Source organism: Pristiophorus japonicus, chromosome 12 (assembly GCF_044704955.1).
Source record: "Pristiophorus japonicus isolate sPriJap1 chromosome 12, sPriJap1.hap1, whole genome shotgun sequence".
Taxonomy (NCBI): domain Eukaryota; kingdom Metazoa; phylum Chordata; class Chondrichthyes; family Pristiophoridae; genus Pristiophorus; species Pristiophorus japonicus.
Genome location: NC_091988.1, coordinates 129,062,610 through 129,078,965, shown reverse-complemented (window position 1 = coordinate 129,078,965; position 16,356 = coordinate 129,062,610). Strand labels below are relative to the sequence as shown.

At 47.0% G+C, this 16,356-nt stretch overlaps 1 protein-coding gene across 2 annotated transcripts in view; it reads left to right on the top strand.

Moving 5' to 3' along the window:
• Positions 1 to 15,643, top strand: part of stx16 (syntaxin 16) — a 38,850-nt gene extending 23,207 nt beyond the window's left edge. For both annotated transcript variants that reach the window (XM_070895924.1, XM_070895925.1), the window contains exons 4-8: positions 5,438 to 5,600; positions 9,383 to 9,474; positions 11,554 to 11,697; positions 14,040 to 14,120; positions 14,895 to 15,643. In XM_070895924.1, coding sequence (XP_070752025.1) covers positions 5,438 to 5,600; positions 9,383 to 9,474; positions 11,554 to 11,697; positions 14,040 to 14,120; positions 14,895 to 14,999 — 585 coding nt within the window. In that variant the 3' untranslated portion in view covers positions 15,000 to 15,643. The remainder of the gene's footprint in view (positions 1 to 5,437; positions 5,601 to 9,382; positions 9,475 to 11,553; positions 11,698 to 14,039; positions 14,121 to 14,894) is intronic.
• The last annotated feature ends 713 nt before the right edge of the window (positions 15,644 to 16,356 follow it).

The window sequence follows — 16,356 nt, the reverse complement described above, 5'->3', positions numbered from 1 at the left end:
GAAGGATAGAATAAAAGGAAAAGGAGGTGGGGTAGCATTGCTGGTTAAGGAGGAGATTAAGGCAATAGTTAGGAAGGACATTAGCTTGGATGATGTGGAATCTATATGGGTAGAGCTGCAGAACACCAAAGGGCAAAAAACGTTAGTGGGAGTTGTGTACAGACCTCCAAACAGTAGTAGTGATGTTGGGGAGGGCATCAAACAGGAAATTAGGGGTGCGTGCAATAAAGGTGCAGCAGTTATAATGGGTGACTTTAATATGCACATAGATTGGGCTAACCAAACTGGAAGCAATACGGTGGAGGAGGATTTTCTGGAGTGCATAAGGGATGGTTTTTTAGACCAATATGTCGAGGAACCAACTAGGGGGGAGGCCATCTTAGACTGGGTGTTATGTAATGAGAAAGGATTAATTAGCAATCTCGTTGTGCGAGGCCCCTTGGGGAAGAGTGACCATAATATGGTGGAATTCTGCATTAGGATGGAGAATGAAACAGTTAATTCAGAGACCATGGTCCAGAACTTAAAGAAGGCTAACTTTGAAGGTATGAGGCGTGAATTGGCTGAGATGGATTGGCGAATGATACTTAAGGGGTTGACTGTGGATGGGCAATGGCAGACATTTAGAGACCGCATGGATGAACTACAACAATTGTACATTCCTGTCTGGCATAGAAATAAAAAAGGGAAGGTGGCTCAACCGTGGCTATCAAGGGAAATCAGGGATAGTATTAAAGCCAAGGAAGTGGCATACAAATTGGCCAGAAATAGCAGCGAACCTGGGGACTGGGAGAAATTTAGAACTCAGCAGAGGAGGACAAAGGGTTTGATTAGGGCAGGGAAAATGGAGTATGAGAAGAAGCTTGCAGGGAACATTAAGACGGATTGCAAAAGTTTCTATAGATATGTAAAGAGAAAAAGGTTAGTAAAGACAAACGTAGGTCCCCTGCAGTCAGAATCAGGGGAAGTCATAACGGGGAACAAAGAAATGGCGGACCAATTAAACAAGTACTTTGGTTCGGTATTCACGAAGGAGGACACGAACAACCTTCCGGTTATAAAAGGGGTCGGGGGGTCTAGTAAGGAGGAGGAACTGAGGGAAATCCTTATTAGCCGGGAAATTGTGTTGGGGAAATTGATGGGATTGAAGGCCGATAAATCCCCAGGGCCTGATGGACTGCATCCCAGAGTACTTAAGGAGGTGGCCTTGGAAATAGTGGATGCGTTGACAGTCATTTTCCAACATTCCATTGACTCTGGATCAGTTCCTATGGAGTGGAGGGTAGCCAATGTAACCCCACTTTTTAAAAAAGGAGGGAGAGAGAAAACAGGGAATTATAGACCGGTCAGCCTGACATCGGTAGTGGGTAAAATGATGGAATCAATTATTAAGGATGTCATAGCAGTGCATTTGGAAAGAGGTGACATGATAGGTCCAAGTCAGCATGGATTTGTGAAAGGGAAATCATGCTTGACAAATCTTCTGGAATTTTTTGAGGATGTTTCCAGTAGAGTGGATAAGGGAGAACCAGTTGATGTGGTATATTTGGACTTTCAGAAGGCGTTCGACAAGGTCCCACACAAGAGATTGATGTGCAAAGTTAGAGCACATGGGATTGGGGGTAGTGTACTGACATGGATTGAGAACTGGTTGTCAGACAGGAAGCAAAGAGTAGGAGTAAATGGGTACTTTTCAGAATGGCAGGCAGTGACTAGTGGGGTACCGCAGGGTTCTGTGCTGGGGCCCCAGCTGTTTACACTGTACATTAATGATTTAGATGAGGGGATTGAGTGTAGTATCTCCAAGTTTGCGGATGACACTAAGTTGGGTGGCAGTGTGAGCTGCGAGGAGGATGCTGTGAGGCTGCAGAGCGACTTGGATAGGTTAGGTGAGTGGGCAAATGCATGGCAGATGAAGTATAATGTGGATAAATGTGAGGTTATCCACTTTGGTGGTAAAAACAGAGAGACAGACTATTATCTGAATGGTGACAGATTAGGAAAAGGGGAGGTGCAAAGAGACCTGGGTGTCATGGTACATCAGTCATTGAAGGTTGGCATGCAGGTGCAGCAGGCGGTTAAGAAAGCAAATGGCATGTTGGCCTTCATAGCAAGGGGATTTGAGTACAGGGACAGGGAGGTGTTGCTACAGTTGTACAGGGCATTGGTGAGGCCACACCTGGAGTATTGTGTACAGTTTTGGTCTCCTAACCTGAGGAAGGACATTCTTGCTATTGAGGGAGTGCAGCGAAGGTTCACCAGACTGATTCCCGGGATGGCGGGACTGACCTATCAAGAAAGACTGGATCAACTGGGCTTGTATTCACTGGAGTTCAGAAGAATGAGAGGGGACCTCATAGAAACATATAAAATTCTGACGGGGTTAGACAGGTTAGATGCAGGAAGAATGTTCCCAATGTTGGGGAAGTCCAGAACCAGGGGTCACAGTCTAAGGATAAGGGGTAAGCCATTTAGGACCGAGATGCGGAGGAACTTCTTCACCCAGAGAGTGGTGAACCTGTGGAATTCTCTACCACAGAAAGTTGTTGAGGCCAATTCACTAAATATATTCAAAAAGGAGTTAGATGAGGTCCTTACTGCTAGGGGGATCAAGGGGTATGGCGAGAAAGCAGGAATGGGGTACTGAAGTTGAATGTTCAGCCATGAACTCATTGAATGGCGGTGCAGGCTAGAAGGGCCGAATGGCCTACTCCTGCACCTATTTTCTATGTTTCTATGTTTCTAAATTACTGAGGATGAGAAGTCACTTGGTGCTGAGGGAGGAAACCATTGAAGATATCTCGGTGATAATATTTTTATGTAACTTGGGTGAATTTTAAATGAGAGGGGTGGAATAAAGTGAGATCTTCAAAGGAGGTGAAAGTGTGGGAGGAGTAGGGATGGACCAAGGTGTGGTTTGTTGATGAGAGCCACACTGCCACCATGGCGGTCTGAGTGGGGCAAATGGTGGAAGGTATAGCCGGGCGGGAGGCTTCATTTAAGGGTAAGGTGTCATCGCCCCTGAACCAAGTTTACATCAGGGTCATGATGTTGATGCAATCATCCACAATAAGCTCATGGATGACGAGGGTCTTGTTTGCAAGAGGGAGATGTGGAGAGGGTCGGTGATGGCTGATCCACTGCCAGCGTCCACAGGGTCAGCGCTGGGAGGGGTGAGTTGGACGGGAAGGAAATTCGCAAGATTAGCTCCCAGTGGGCTTGCTGGGCGGGAAGGTTGGAGAGAGAGTAAGATTGGGGTTGCTGCTCGACAAGTGCCTCAATGGCCCCTTCAGAAGATGCCAAGAAATATAGAAAATAGGTGCAGGATTAGCCATTTGGCTCTTCGAGCCTGCACCACCAATTCAATTCCTTTGTCCAAATCACTAATGTATATTATAAATAGCTGGGGGCCAGCACTGAACCTTGCGGTACCCCATTAGTCACTGCCTGCTATTCCTACTCTTTGCTTCCTGTCTGCCAACCAGTTCTCTATCCACGTCAATACATTACCCCCAATACCATGTGCTTTAATTTTGCACACTAATCTCTTGTGTGGGACCTTGTCAACAGCCTTTTGAAAGTCCAAATACACCACATCCACTGGTTCTCCCTTGTCCGCTCTACTAGTTATATCCTCAAAAAATTCTAGAAGGTTTGTCATAAAATAAATCCATGCTGACTTGGACCGATACTGTCACTGCTTTCCAAATGCGCTGCTATTACGTCTTTAGTAATTGATTCCAACATTTTCCCCATTACTGATGTGAAGCTAACCGGTCTATAATTCTTTGTTTTCTCTCTTCCTCCTTTTTTAAAAAGTGGGGTTACCCTCCAGTCCATAGGAACTGATCCAGAGTCTATAGAATGTTGAAACCACCAATGCATCCACTGTTTCTAGGGCCACTTCCTTAAGTGCTCTGGGATGCAGACTATATCAGGCCCTGGGGATTTATCGGCCTTCAATCCCATCAATTTCCCCAACACAATCTCCTGACTAATAAGGATTTCCTTAAGTTCCTCCTCCTCGCTAGACCCTCGGTCCTCTAGTATTTCTGGAAGGCTATTTGTGTCTTCTTTAGTGTTCAGTTGGTCTGCCAAGAGAGGCACAGAGGGAAGCTGTAGGCTTATATAAGAGGGAATCAACCTGCAGCAGGAGAGCAGTTCACTAGTGCCCTCCCCCATTTACTGGTGCCCTCCCCCAATTCCCCCATTTACTGGTGCCCTCCCCCAATTCCCCCATTTACTGGTGCCCTCCCCCAATTCCCCCATTTACTGGTGCCCTCCCCCAATTCCCTCATTTACTGGTGCCCTCCTCTAATTATGCCAATTACTGGTTTAATACAGACAGATACTTTATCAGCAGTGGTTATGAACAGTGGTCATACGTGACAGTCATGCCTGATTTTCCTTCCCTCTACCCCAGGGTCAGTAACCCATTAATTGTACTGCCATTATGGGTGCACATAGGACCTTCCTGGTCTTTAAGGTTTTGGGTCACGCAGGGTGATTTTTCCCAGATGAATCAAAGGGAAGAAGGGGGGCCCTTACTCGAGATACCTGACCTACACTTAATGCTGCACTGGCTGTTGGAGGAAATGTGTGTACATACAAACCCAACTAGAACTCTAAGGAGATGGACATATACGTCCTCAATCAAGGCATGTGGGCTCCTACTAATTGGCTGTTTGGTTCACAGTGTCAGAATAAGTTAATCCTTTATACCAGCTCCATTGATAATGTCACTAGCGCTTACTATTTATGTAACAATGTTTTAAAAAAAAATCAATAGAAATAAACAAATTAAACTGTAATAATTTTAATCAGAAGTATTGTCAGCAGTTTAATTCTTCTTTAAGGAAATCTTTTAAGAGGATTGAATTATGAAATGCCAGATAATTATTTTAAAGGAAGATCTTTCAGATCCATCTCGGCTTCTCTCCTCCTGCTCACAATGCTTTAAATCACTGACTGTGCTGATGATCTTGTGTAGACCTCCCCTCTGTGACGATATGGTTGCAGAGTGCGGGGTTGAGGTTCTGCACTCCCAATTAACATTCTCTTCACTGGAAGCGGAACTTTTTCAATAAAGAGTGTGTGTGCATCTAGCGCCCATGGAATCATACCGCAACAAGGTGTTCACTAGAGGAATGGAGGAAAAAACTGTCATGGAAGTGATGTCAGGCAGTGGCAATGTGAAAGCCGTCAGGTTTTTCCATGTACATTGTCCAGATGCAGAATACCAATGCTAAAAGCCAGAGTTAACACGGGAGGGGGCGAATTTCTGATGGGGTTTGTCTGCCGCAAGTCTATTCTAGGTTCACACGATAGATACGTTTCCATACAATGGCAAATTGTCCCCGGTTTAAAGCATTCGATGCCAGTTGAGCTGGGAGATGAATTGGATGCCCTAACCTTTGACGTTGCTGCTGTCCTTCAGATGTTTCACAGGTGTCAGCGATCGGTGCAGAGCCTGCAAAGCAAGCGGCGTACCTGCACGGAGCAGGAAGAACGGGTCCTTCGAAACGTCGTCTCCTCTCTGGCACAAGCTCTTCAGGAACTGTCGACCAACTTTCGACACGCCCAGTCCAGCTATCTCAAACGTAAGCAGCCAAGGACAGGTCTGGTCCGAGAATCATTTTTTGAGTGTTATTGGCCAGCAGTGCTCTCTAGAACAGTAAAATGTTTGTATTGATTGGTAACGACCAAGTGTCTTCACCAAATGGGCTGACGTTCATTGTTAGCCCAAGCAGGTGACATGCAAAAGAAATGCTACTGTAAGCACTTGGTCTGCTTTGGTTATAAGTCGCTCCCGCATCAATTCATAGAATCTTACAGCACCTGTGTCGACTCATGAATGAGCTATCCAATTAGTCTCACTTCCTCCACTCTATGCCCATCGCCCTGCAAATTTTTCCTCTTCAAGTATAACATCATCATCATCATCATCGGCAGTCCCTCGGAATCGAGGAAGACTTGCTTCCACTCTTAAAATGAGTCCTTAGGTGTACAGTCCAATACGAGAACCACAGGTGGGACAGATAGTCGTTGCGGGTAAGGGAGGGTGGGACTGGTTTGCTGCACGCTCCTTCCGCTGCCTGTGCTTGGTTTCTGCATGCTTTCGGCGATGAGACTCGAGGTGCTCAGTGCCTCCTGGATGCACTTCCTCCACTTAGGGCGGTCTTTGGCCAGGGATTCCCAGGTATCAGTGGGGATGTTGCACTTTATCAGGGAGGCTTTGAGGGTGTCCTTGTAAATTTCCTCTGCCTACCTTTGGCTCATTTGCCGTAAAGGAGTTCCGAATAGAGCACTTGCTTTGGGAGTCTCGTGTCTGGCATGCAAAGTATATATCCTTATGACAGTGACTATTGAATCTGCTCCCATCACCCTTTAAAATCTTGCTGTGTAATAAAAATTCTCATCTCCTTGCCAATTATTCTAAATCTTGTCCTCTGGTTACCGACCCGCCTGCCAATGGAATCAGTTTCTCCTTATTTATTCTATCAAAACCCCTCATAATTTTGAACACGTATTAAATCTCCCCATAACCTTCTCTGCCATGAGGAGAACGATCACAGCATCTCTAATCTCTCCACATAACTGAAGTCCAGCATCCTTGCTGTCATTCTGGTAAATCTGCTATGTACAACCTCCAAGGCCTTGATATCCTTCCTAAAGTGTGCTGCCCAGAATTGGACACACTGCTGTAGCTGAGGCCTAACCAGTGATTTATAACTCTTTTTAATGTAGCTTCCTTGCTTTGGTACTCTATGTCTCTGTTTAAAAAACCGAGGATCCCACATGCATACTTGGGGATTTTGAAATATATCTGCACTGTTTTTTTTGGCGTGTACCATTTTTTTTTGAGTAAATAAAAATCTCCACGTTTCTCCAAAGTTTCTGCGGCAGCGTAATTCACTTGGTACGGTTTTTTTAGGCAAAGATTTTTTTGCGTCGTACGGGCGTAACCTGATGACTGCGCCAGTTTTTGAGATTTAAGCAAATATCGGCTACCTGCGACATTCCCTCCCTCACGCTCACCGACAGTGTTCCCATTTCTCGCAAGAGTGTTGTTACTTCTCCCGACAGTCCCGATACCTCATCACCCACCCCACCGATGGTGTCCAGGAGTGATCGCATAAGGTCAGTGCTCTCAGCACTCATTGCCATCATCTGAACCACATATGTTACATCCTGCATCTCGGGGGAGTGCTCTTGAGCTCTCCTGCCCCTCCTCACCCTGGGTGTGGCTCGCTGCACCCCACTGGGACCCGCAGCCTCGGACGGTTGGGCCCTGGGTGTAGCTCAATGTATCCCACTGGGACCCGCAGCCTCAGACACTGTGAACACATGAAATGTCCCAACACTCTCGCAGCACTTAAGAAAGCGGCTGGTACCTCCATGGGTGGCACCAGCACCTCCAAAGTGAGTACAAGAGTGGGAGCTTATCCTCCCCCTCACCCCCAAGCTCTTGTTCTGGAAGGACGGAATGGAAGATGTTCTCCTCTTCAGGCTCGCCACGTCTGAATCATCTTCTGCATCGGCTTCAGCCTCGTCAGGGTTGGCCTCAAGTTCTGCAAAATATAACCGAACAGACAAATGGTTAGCAACAGGGGAGGGGGCAGGGTGGCATGAGTATTTCCAATTGCAATCACAGTGAATAAATGAAAATATTACTTACACTAACTGCTTGACTAAGGTCTTGCCACTTTTTGCACTGGCCTGCGGACCTCGGGGTGGTCACCATTGCACAGTAATCTTCTGCAAGTTGGTTCCAGCGTTTCTTCATTTCATTTGGTGAAACTTTTATTTGATCTCTGCTGGTATCCAGCTCTTGCCATCTGGCCTCAATTACAGTAACTAGTGCCTCCTTTTCATACTGTGAGGAATTATTGCTCCTTGAGCCGCATTGCATATTGCAACTCCGATTTTTTTTTCCACTCAGAATAAAAGTTCTCTCACACAACTGGCTCTTTAAAAATGGCTGTATGCAGACTAGGAGGGGTACTGGACATGCGCGCCCATACCAGTTACGTGAAAACTTCATACTACATACGCTGGGCTCAATTTTTCTCGATGCCTTTTTTCGGCGCAGACCTTCAGCTCCACCCCCCAAAGCTAAAGGATTGGCGGCAATAATTTCACAAATTGGAACGGGGAAACTTTAACTTTTTTGGGGGCGTAGTCAGGCCCCCCAAAAAATATGCCAAAAAACGGCATTAAGAAAAATTGAGCCCAGTGTATGTAGTATGTTGTAAGCCCAGTAACAGTTGGTTTATTTTAACAAATGTGCACTTACACACTTGTTATCCCGGAGATAAACACTCATCACCTGGTGTAAGGTGACGTGTCTGTAGATTTACATTTATGGCAAAATACCCAAAAATTGTCCAATGCCCTGGGACTAGGGAGGGATTGCCCTCCTCGTTACTGTCCAGCGACCGCCTCTGTGGTCCTGCCCTCCTGTATGGCTCAGAAATATGGACCATGTACAGCAGACACCTCAAGTTGCTGGAGAAATACCACCAACGATATTTCCACAAGATCCTGCAAAGCCCCAGGGAGGACAGACGCGCCAACATTAGTGTCCGCGATCAGGCCAACAACCCCAAAGCACTGACCACACTTGATCAGCTTTGCTGGGCAGGCCACATTGTTCGCATGCCAGACACGTGACTCCCAAAGCAAGCGCTCTACTCGGAACTCCTTCACGGCAAACGGGCCAAAGGTGGGCAGAGGAAACGTTACAAGGACACCCTCAAAGCTTCCCTGATAAAGTGCAACATCCCCACTGACACCTGGGAGTCCCTGGCCAAAGATCACCCTAAGTGGAGGAAGTGTATCCAGGAGGGCGCAGAGCACCTCGAGTCTCAACGCCGAGAGAATGCAGAAACCAAATGCAGGCAGCAGAAAGAGCGTGCGGCAAACCAGTCCCACCCACCCTTTCCCTCAACGACTATCTGTCCCACCTGTGACAGGGACTGTGGCTCTCGTATTGGACTATTCAGCCACCTAAGGATTCATTTTAAGAGTGGAAGCAAATCTCCCTCGATTCTGAGGGACTGCCTATGATGATGATGAAAGTGTACATGTGTGTGGCAAAGACAGAATTTGACTAGCCTTCTCACATTCACTGACCAATTGTACACATGGAGAATGGATGAGGAATTGCAGGCTGCCAGCACCTGTATCCCAGTGAGATTCAGCACCTCTAGGGGAGCGGCGGGATAATTGGAGGGTGCTGTACGGGAGTACTGGTTTTATCTCAATCCTGCCAAATATGACCCTGTCCTGAATCAGTGAATGGACCAAAGGGATTCCATGTTTTATTTATATATCCCATGCTTGCTCCCTTCCATTTACAGGATTTTTGCTTTTGTCACAGGTTTGAAGAATCGAGAGGAAAGATCCAAACACTTTTTTGACACGTCGGTACCACTAATGGACGATGGTGAAGACAACACCCTTTATGACAAGGTGGGCACACTTCAATGGCATCGTGCTGCAGAGATGCGTGTTAGCCAGCCCCACTTGGCTTAGTGGTACAGTCCCCAGTGCTTATAATGAAGTGCGTTGGTGTGAAAGCGATTTGCTTGCTATACGCAATGGCCGATAACATTATAGTCATCGACAAAAATGTTGCAGATCACCATTGAATAAACTAAACTAAACTAGACTGCACCCAATGCAACTCGCTTTGTTTAAACTGCAGTCAGTGTTTAGTACAAACAGTAACCCCACACACCACTCAGAGGTGAATTGGAAGCGTTTAAGTACACAAAAGGTAATTGAACATTAATAATTACTTTCTTATTTACTTACTTATGTTTGTTCTTGCATCCAGCGCACCTTAGCGAGGTGCGAGCTAGTGAGTAAGCACAGCTGTTTCTTCACAAACTAAACTTTGAAATTGGGGTTAATGCAAATTTGTTGGTGGTTATCGCCTTTTGGTTGAAATAAGCAGCTGACCATTTTAACCTTGGGCATTTTAGGTGGCGGGGACTGTAGTGTAATTTTGTACATGTCTTTTGGTCATGTCGTGGTTATGTTACTGGACTAGAGCTCTTGCCTGATGGATGATCTAGAGAGCTAGCTTAAATCCCACCATGGTGGTTTGCAAATTTGATTTCAACTAAAGAAAAAAAGTAAAAGTGACCATGAAGCTGTCTGATTGTTGTTAAAACCCAACTGGTTCACTAATGACCTTTAGGGAAGCAAACCTGCCGACCTTACCTGGTCAAGTTTGGTTCCACACCATCGTAGTTTTTAAAAATTTTATTCGTTCATCGGATGTGGGCATCGCTGGCAATGCCAGCATTTATTGCCCATCCCTTCTGCCCTTGAGGAGGTGGTGGTGAGCCGCCTTGAACCGCTGCAGTCCGTGTCGTGAAAGTGCTCCCACAGTGCTGTTAGGGAGTTCCAGGATTTTGACCCAGTAATGATGAAGGAACGGCGATATATTTCCAAGTCAGGATGGTGTGTGTACTTGGAGGGGAATGTGGAGGTGGTGTTCTCATGCGCCTGCTGCCCTTGTCCTTCTAGGTGCTAGAGGTCACGGGTTTGGGAGGTGCTGCCGAAGAAGCCTTGGTGAGTTGCTGCAGTGCATCTTGTAGATGGTACACACTGCAGCCACGGTGCGCCGGTGGTAGAGGGAGTGAATGTTTAAGGTGGTGGATGGGGAGCCAAACAAGCGGGCTGCTTTGTCCTGGATGGTGTCGAGCTTCTTGTGTGTTGTTGGAGCTGCACTCATCCAGGCAAGTGGGGAGTATTCTATCACACTCCTGACTTGTGCCTTGTAGACGGTGGAAAAGCTTGATTCTTAAGTTCCCTCTGAAGTGGCCTAGCAAGTCACTCAGTTCAGGGCAACCAGGGATGGGCAATAAATACCAGCTTTACCAGCAACGCCCACTTCCCAAGAATGATTTTTTAAAAATTATCATGACAGCGAGCTCCGTAACCAGGGTTCTTGTAACAGTTGAATCTTAAGAGATTAAGTAGCTGCTTTTATACTGTGTACGACCCGTCCTGGCACCGTCAGCTCCTGATTTTACAGGGCTCACCCAACTGGCTGTAACCCAAAAATAAAGCTGCTGCGTTTGCAAGGCCTGGCCACTGGCGAGACGCGGTGAAATTCCTGTCATCTCAGTCGCTGGCTTTGGCAAATCTGAGCCGATGTCCCTTCAGGTTGCAGCTGGCTTAATGCACCGGGAGTTGGGAGTGCCAGCACGAGTCTGGCCTAGCGTACAAGCAACTCCCGGGTAAGTTGCTGCCCTGACACACACTATGGTTGTTCATTCAGGTGCAGTGCGTAATGATCTGTGTATTTAGGATATGTCACGTTTTTAAATCCATAAATCTTGAAAATGAAGGCCCTAGTATGGAAAGCTCCACTTTGTAGAGTATGAATTTTAAGACACAACCTACTGATACCGGGAAGAATCTTTTGTGTGCAAGTGTGGATCTGCTGTATCCTGTGTGTGACTAATTTGATAAAGTGTCCCCGTGTGTTAAGGGCACGTGAGCAGGCCTTATATTCTTTCTCTGTTGCACTCGCAGGGTTTTACGAATGATCAGTTGCTGCTGGTGGAAGAGAACACTCTGATGGTGGAAGAACGAGAGAGAGAGATCCGACAAATCGTGCAGTCAATCTCAGACTTGAATGAAATCTTCAGAGAGCTGGCCACCATGATAGTGGAACAGGTGGAGTGGTTTTGGATAAGCGTTAACACATTAAAAAATAAGATCCTTTTCCAGCTGTGCTACTAGAAGGAAGGAGTCATGTAAATGTTGTTTTGTATGACCGGAAAAGCTTAGAACAGGTTTGGCTCTCCACTCGGCATCTTAGGAAGCCATTGAATAGAGAAATGAGGTGCCTCCCGCGAAAGATCTTAGTGGGCAGGTTGATGTGATGTGACATGTTCCATAGTCTGCGACTCATGGCCACAGTTGCACTTGCTATGCACATGTGCATCAGCTCAACCCCAGTACTTTTCAGCTTACTCCAACATCCTTGCCCCTCCATATCAAACCAGGTCCCTTACTTTATGCACCACTGATTCTCCACAGGAAAGAGGCAGTGAGGAGGGATCGAACTTCACCCGCCCCCCCCCCCCCCCCCTCCCTTCCCCCTTGTAGAAGGCAGGCCACCTCAGTTGGCTGCTCTGATGTTGGGAAGCCCAATTGAACAGTGTCACCGAGCAAAACGGCAAGACACTTCTGCCAAAATCAGCGGTCATAGAAAATAGGAGCAAATGTAGGCCATTCGGCCCTTCGAGTCTGCACCGCCATTCAGTATGATCATGGCTGATCCTCTATCTCAACACCATGGCCCCAAGTTTCCACATGATTTGCTCCTGATTTTTAGGAGCAACTGGTGGAGAACAGAGTATCTTAGAAATCGCAATTCTCCACATTTAAGTTTTCTGCAGTTCTAGTCAGTTAGAACAGTTTCACTTTTGAACAGAATTCTTTTTTCAAAAGGGGGCGTGTCCGGCCACTGACGCCTGATTTGAAAGTTTCCACAGTGGAAACCTACTCCAAACTAACTTAGAATGGAGCAAGTGAAGATTTTTGTAGGCCTGAAAAAACCTTGTCTACACATTAAAAAATCAAGCGCAGGTTACAAATTAGGCGTCCGGAACGAGGTGGGGGAGGGGGGAAGGGAAGTCATTACATTCTACAATAAATCCTTAGTTATACTTATACAAATATTATACAAATAATTCCAACCTGAATAAAAATTTATAAGCAAAGAAAAGATTAAATAAACCATGTTCCTACCTGTGTGAAAGTGCTTCAGGCAGGGAGAAGGCTGCAGGAAGCCTCAAGTTGAGGCAGCCGTTCCCGACGGCAGGGGGTGGGGGAGGCAGTAAGGGCCCGACCGACAGCAGCAGCCGTTCCCGACGGCGGGGGAGGGAGGCAGTAAGGACCCGACCGACGGCAGCGGGGGGGGGGGGAGGCAGGGAGGAGGCAACCGTTCCCGACGGCAGGGCAGGGAGGAGGCAGAGAGAAGGCTGCAGGAAGCCTCAGAAGTTGAGGCAGCCATTCCCGATGGCGGGGTGGGGGAGGTTTCCCTGCCGTCGGTCGGGCCCGTCGGGTAACGGCTGCCTCAACTTCTGAGGCTTCCTGCAGCCTTCTCACTGCTGCAAGAAGCCTCAGTGCTGATCATGGAAGGGCAATGTGGTTTTATTAAAAAATGTTAAAAATTGAACAGCTACAAGGAACTTCAAAAATGGCCGAGTGCCAATGTTTCCTTCACACTGCGCGTGCGCCAACGCGCACGCGCAGGGTTGCCGGCACGAAAAAAACTAATTTAAATGGTACCCGCCCCCTCCTACTTACAAAATCGGTGCGCGTGGTAGGCTCCGCCCCCTGGACGCCGCGCCAAGTTGACATCGAGCTACAAAGTGCTCGAGAATAGCGCGTTTTTTTTCAGGCGCCGTTTTCGGTGCGAAAAACGGGCGCCCAGCTCGGAGGGGCGCCTGTTTTACCGCGTGTGGAAACTTGGGGCCCATATTCCTGCTTTTTCCCCATACTCCTTGATGTCTTTTGTGTCTAGAAATCTATCTATCTCCCTCTTAAATATATTCAGTAATTATTCTGCGAAGAATCATTCTCCCGCCTCAAGGTCCCCTTTCCTGCCCCATTCCTACTTTTTCAATATATATATGTGGCAGCTGGAGATCTGGTATCCAGCCAGCTCTGCAGCACAAGTCCCTGTAGCATTGGAGCAGTTTGAATGTATTTAAGGTGGAGATCGACAGATTTTTGAACAATAAGGGAGTGAAGGAGTTATGGGGAGCAGACAGGGAAGTGGAGCTGAGCCCAAGATCAGATCAACCATGATCTTATTAAATGGCGGAGCAAGCTCGAGGGACCAAATGGCCGACTCCTGCTCCTATTTCCTATGTTCTTATTAGTTCAGCCGTGCTTCCTGTCGGCCAGGATAGTGAATTTGGTGCAAGGGAGCTCTGATTTCCTTAGTGTGATGACGAGAGCTTTTCATTAACTGCGGCTGCCTCACTCTTTGTGTTCATTTTCAGGGGACGATTTTGGACCGGATTGATTACAATGTTGAACAATCCTGTGTTAAAACAGAAGAGGGCTTGCAACAGTTGCAGAAGGTATGACCTCCTCAGGACAACTGTTTGTGCGGAAGTTATTTGTCAAACAAACTTGTATGCAGCTTCCTGTAGTGAGTATAGCGATCCTATTGCACTAAATATGTCTCACCAATCTGCTTGTATAGCTTCTGATATTAAGGCGACCAAAACTGTATACAGCACTCTGTGTGGTCTAAGCAAGGTTTGAAACAAGTTTAGTGTAACTTTATGGATACGATTATAGTTATGACCATCGTTCAGGTGGATTGTACAATGTGTGCCAGTGTTGCTATGTATCAAACTGAGCAATATACGTTGAGCTATTGGTGTACAATTATACAATGAATATAGAGATGAGCGAGACTTGGAATTGAGATGAGAGATGCCGAGGGTCGGTCGGAAGCATCTGCCTGCAAGAAACCTCCGACCGCCACCTCTGGGCCATTATTAACACTGGTCAGTGAATCAATACCAAGGGAGCATACATTTATGATTAGCATGAAAAGTTTAAAGGGGGAGATTAGCAAAAATCGTTTCATGTATAACGTTTTTAGAACATGAACGCATTACCACAAGTGGCTAGTGAAACGGAGTTGATCAACATTTACGAGGGGAGTTGGAAAATTCTTCAGGTAGAAAAATATTAAAAGGTACAGGAAGGGAAGGGGGATTAGAGTAGATGGCTCCATTGCGGGAAAGTGGGCTGAATGATGGTGTTCTGAGGACGTGTAAGGTGCTATATAAATGCATGTTTTTTTTAAATGTGGTTTAATAGTTTATATTTTAATTTTGCAGGCAGAGCAATACCAGAAGAAGAACCGGAAGATGCTGGTCATTCTGATCCTGTTTGTGATCGTAGTGGTTCTCATTATCGTGCTAATAGGAACCAAATCGAGGTGATGGGCAGGATCTCTCCTGCGGTGGGAACCGCGAGGACAATTCACTGGGGTTGGTGGTGAAATAATGTCTGTGGGAGGGGTGGGGCGAAGAGCAATACGGAATAGATCCTCTGAATTCCTTAACTACAGAAAATCAGGAATATATTATGATTGCTGTGTTGTAAATTGGGGGAGGGGGGGCCAGGTGTGTTCTCTCGTGTTGCTGTGAGCAGTACTCGGATTTGCTTCTTTCCGCTTTCCGTCTTGAGCTGATGATGTTCCGGTGCTGTGTTTCCAGCCGATCACCCATTCAGGGACAGGTTTCACCTTGCAAGGAGCCTCATCAGCGATTCAGCAGCGTGGAGCCCAGTGTGGATTAGGGCGTCTCTAGTTTGCCTTGAGCACAGCCGGTTCGTCTGCATCCCTTTCCTTTACCCTGATGTATGTGTTGCAGCAAACTCTGGTTCTGTGTAATGAGCTTTTTTTTTCAGGAGGGAATCGCTTATAACCAAGCTTTTGTATTCACGGCTGTGTCCCAATGGGGACTTGTCAGAAGCAAAAATCATTTATGACTTAATGAGCAAATAATTCTTGGAGTTGTATGTGTTGTCCAGCTTTATTGTACTTCTCTCTGCTTGGCATACTGTGTGTGCGTCTGAATGCTCAGCACGTTAGGGGGGGGGAGGGGAGGGGGGGGTAGGGTGTGCTCTTCTGCAAAGTATGGCAGAACAGACTGGTGCAATGCGGCTCTGGCCACGGTTTGCCAGGGTCGGTTGCCTGCCCGCCGAGCTGAGGGAGGCTAGGGAAGGTGGTCGGGCGAGTTGCAAAGTCGGTACTGTCGCACTGCTGGAGGCTGGCTCGAGATCTGTACCGGGGACTCTGGCCCACTCCACCCTTGGCTGCAGTTGATGATTGAAAGACCTAAATAAGAATGGGATTAAAAGGATAAAAAGGAGTAACTGCTTTTACCAAAAATAATCATGGCTAGAATGGGAAATACCTGCAACACTATGCTTCAACTAAAGATCAGGAGGTGATGGAAACGGAGCTAGCCGAGCTCTACCCGAGAAGACATGAGACAATAAGGCTGAAACCAAACGATCTTTACTTTCTAAACCGAAACACTTTCAGTAAGACACCCAGGGCTGGAGTTTCAGCTTTTAGGATTTCGGGGCGTTAATGACGGTGGGACGGTCCTGATCCCGCCCGGGAACAGTTTGTGCCTCAGTCAGCAAAATTGGGCAGCTGGACCCCGAGTGTGGGGCGGAGCAGTAAGGGAGGCGTTTCACACCTGTCTCAGGGCACTAGGCCGGCTGAGCATGGGAAAATCCCCAGCTAAACAACCGGCCTCAGAGAGGCCTTGGTAGAAAAAAACACCA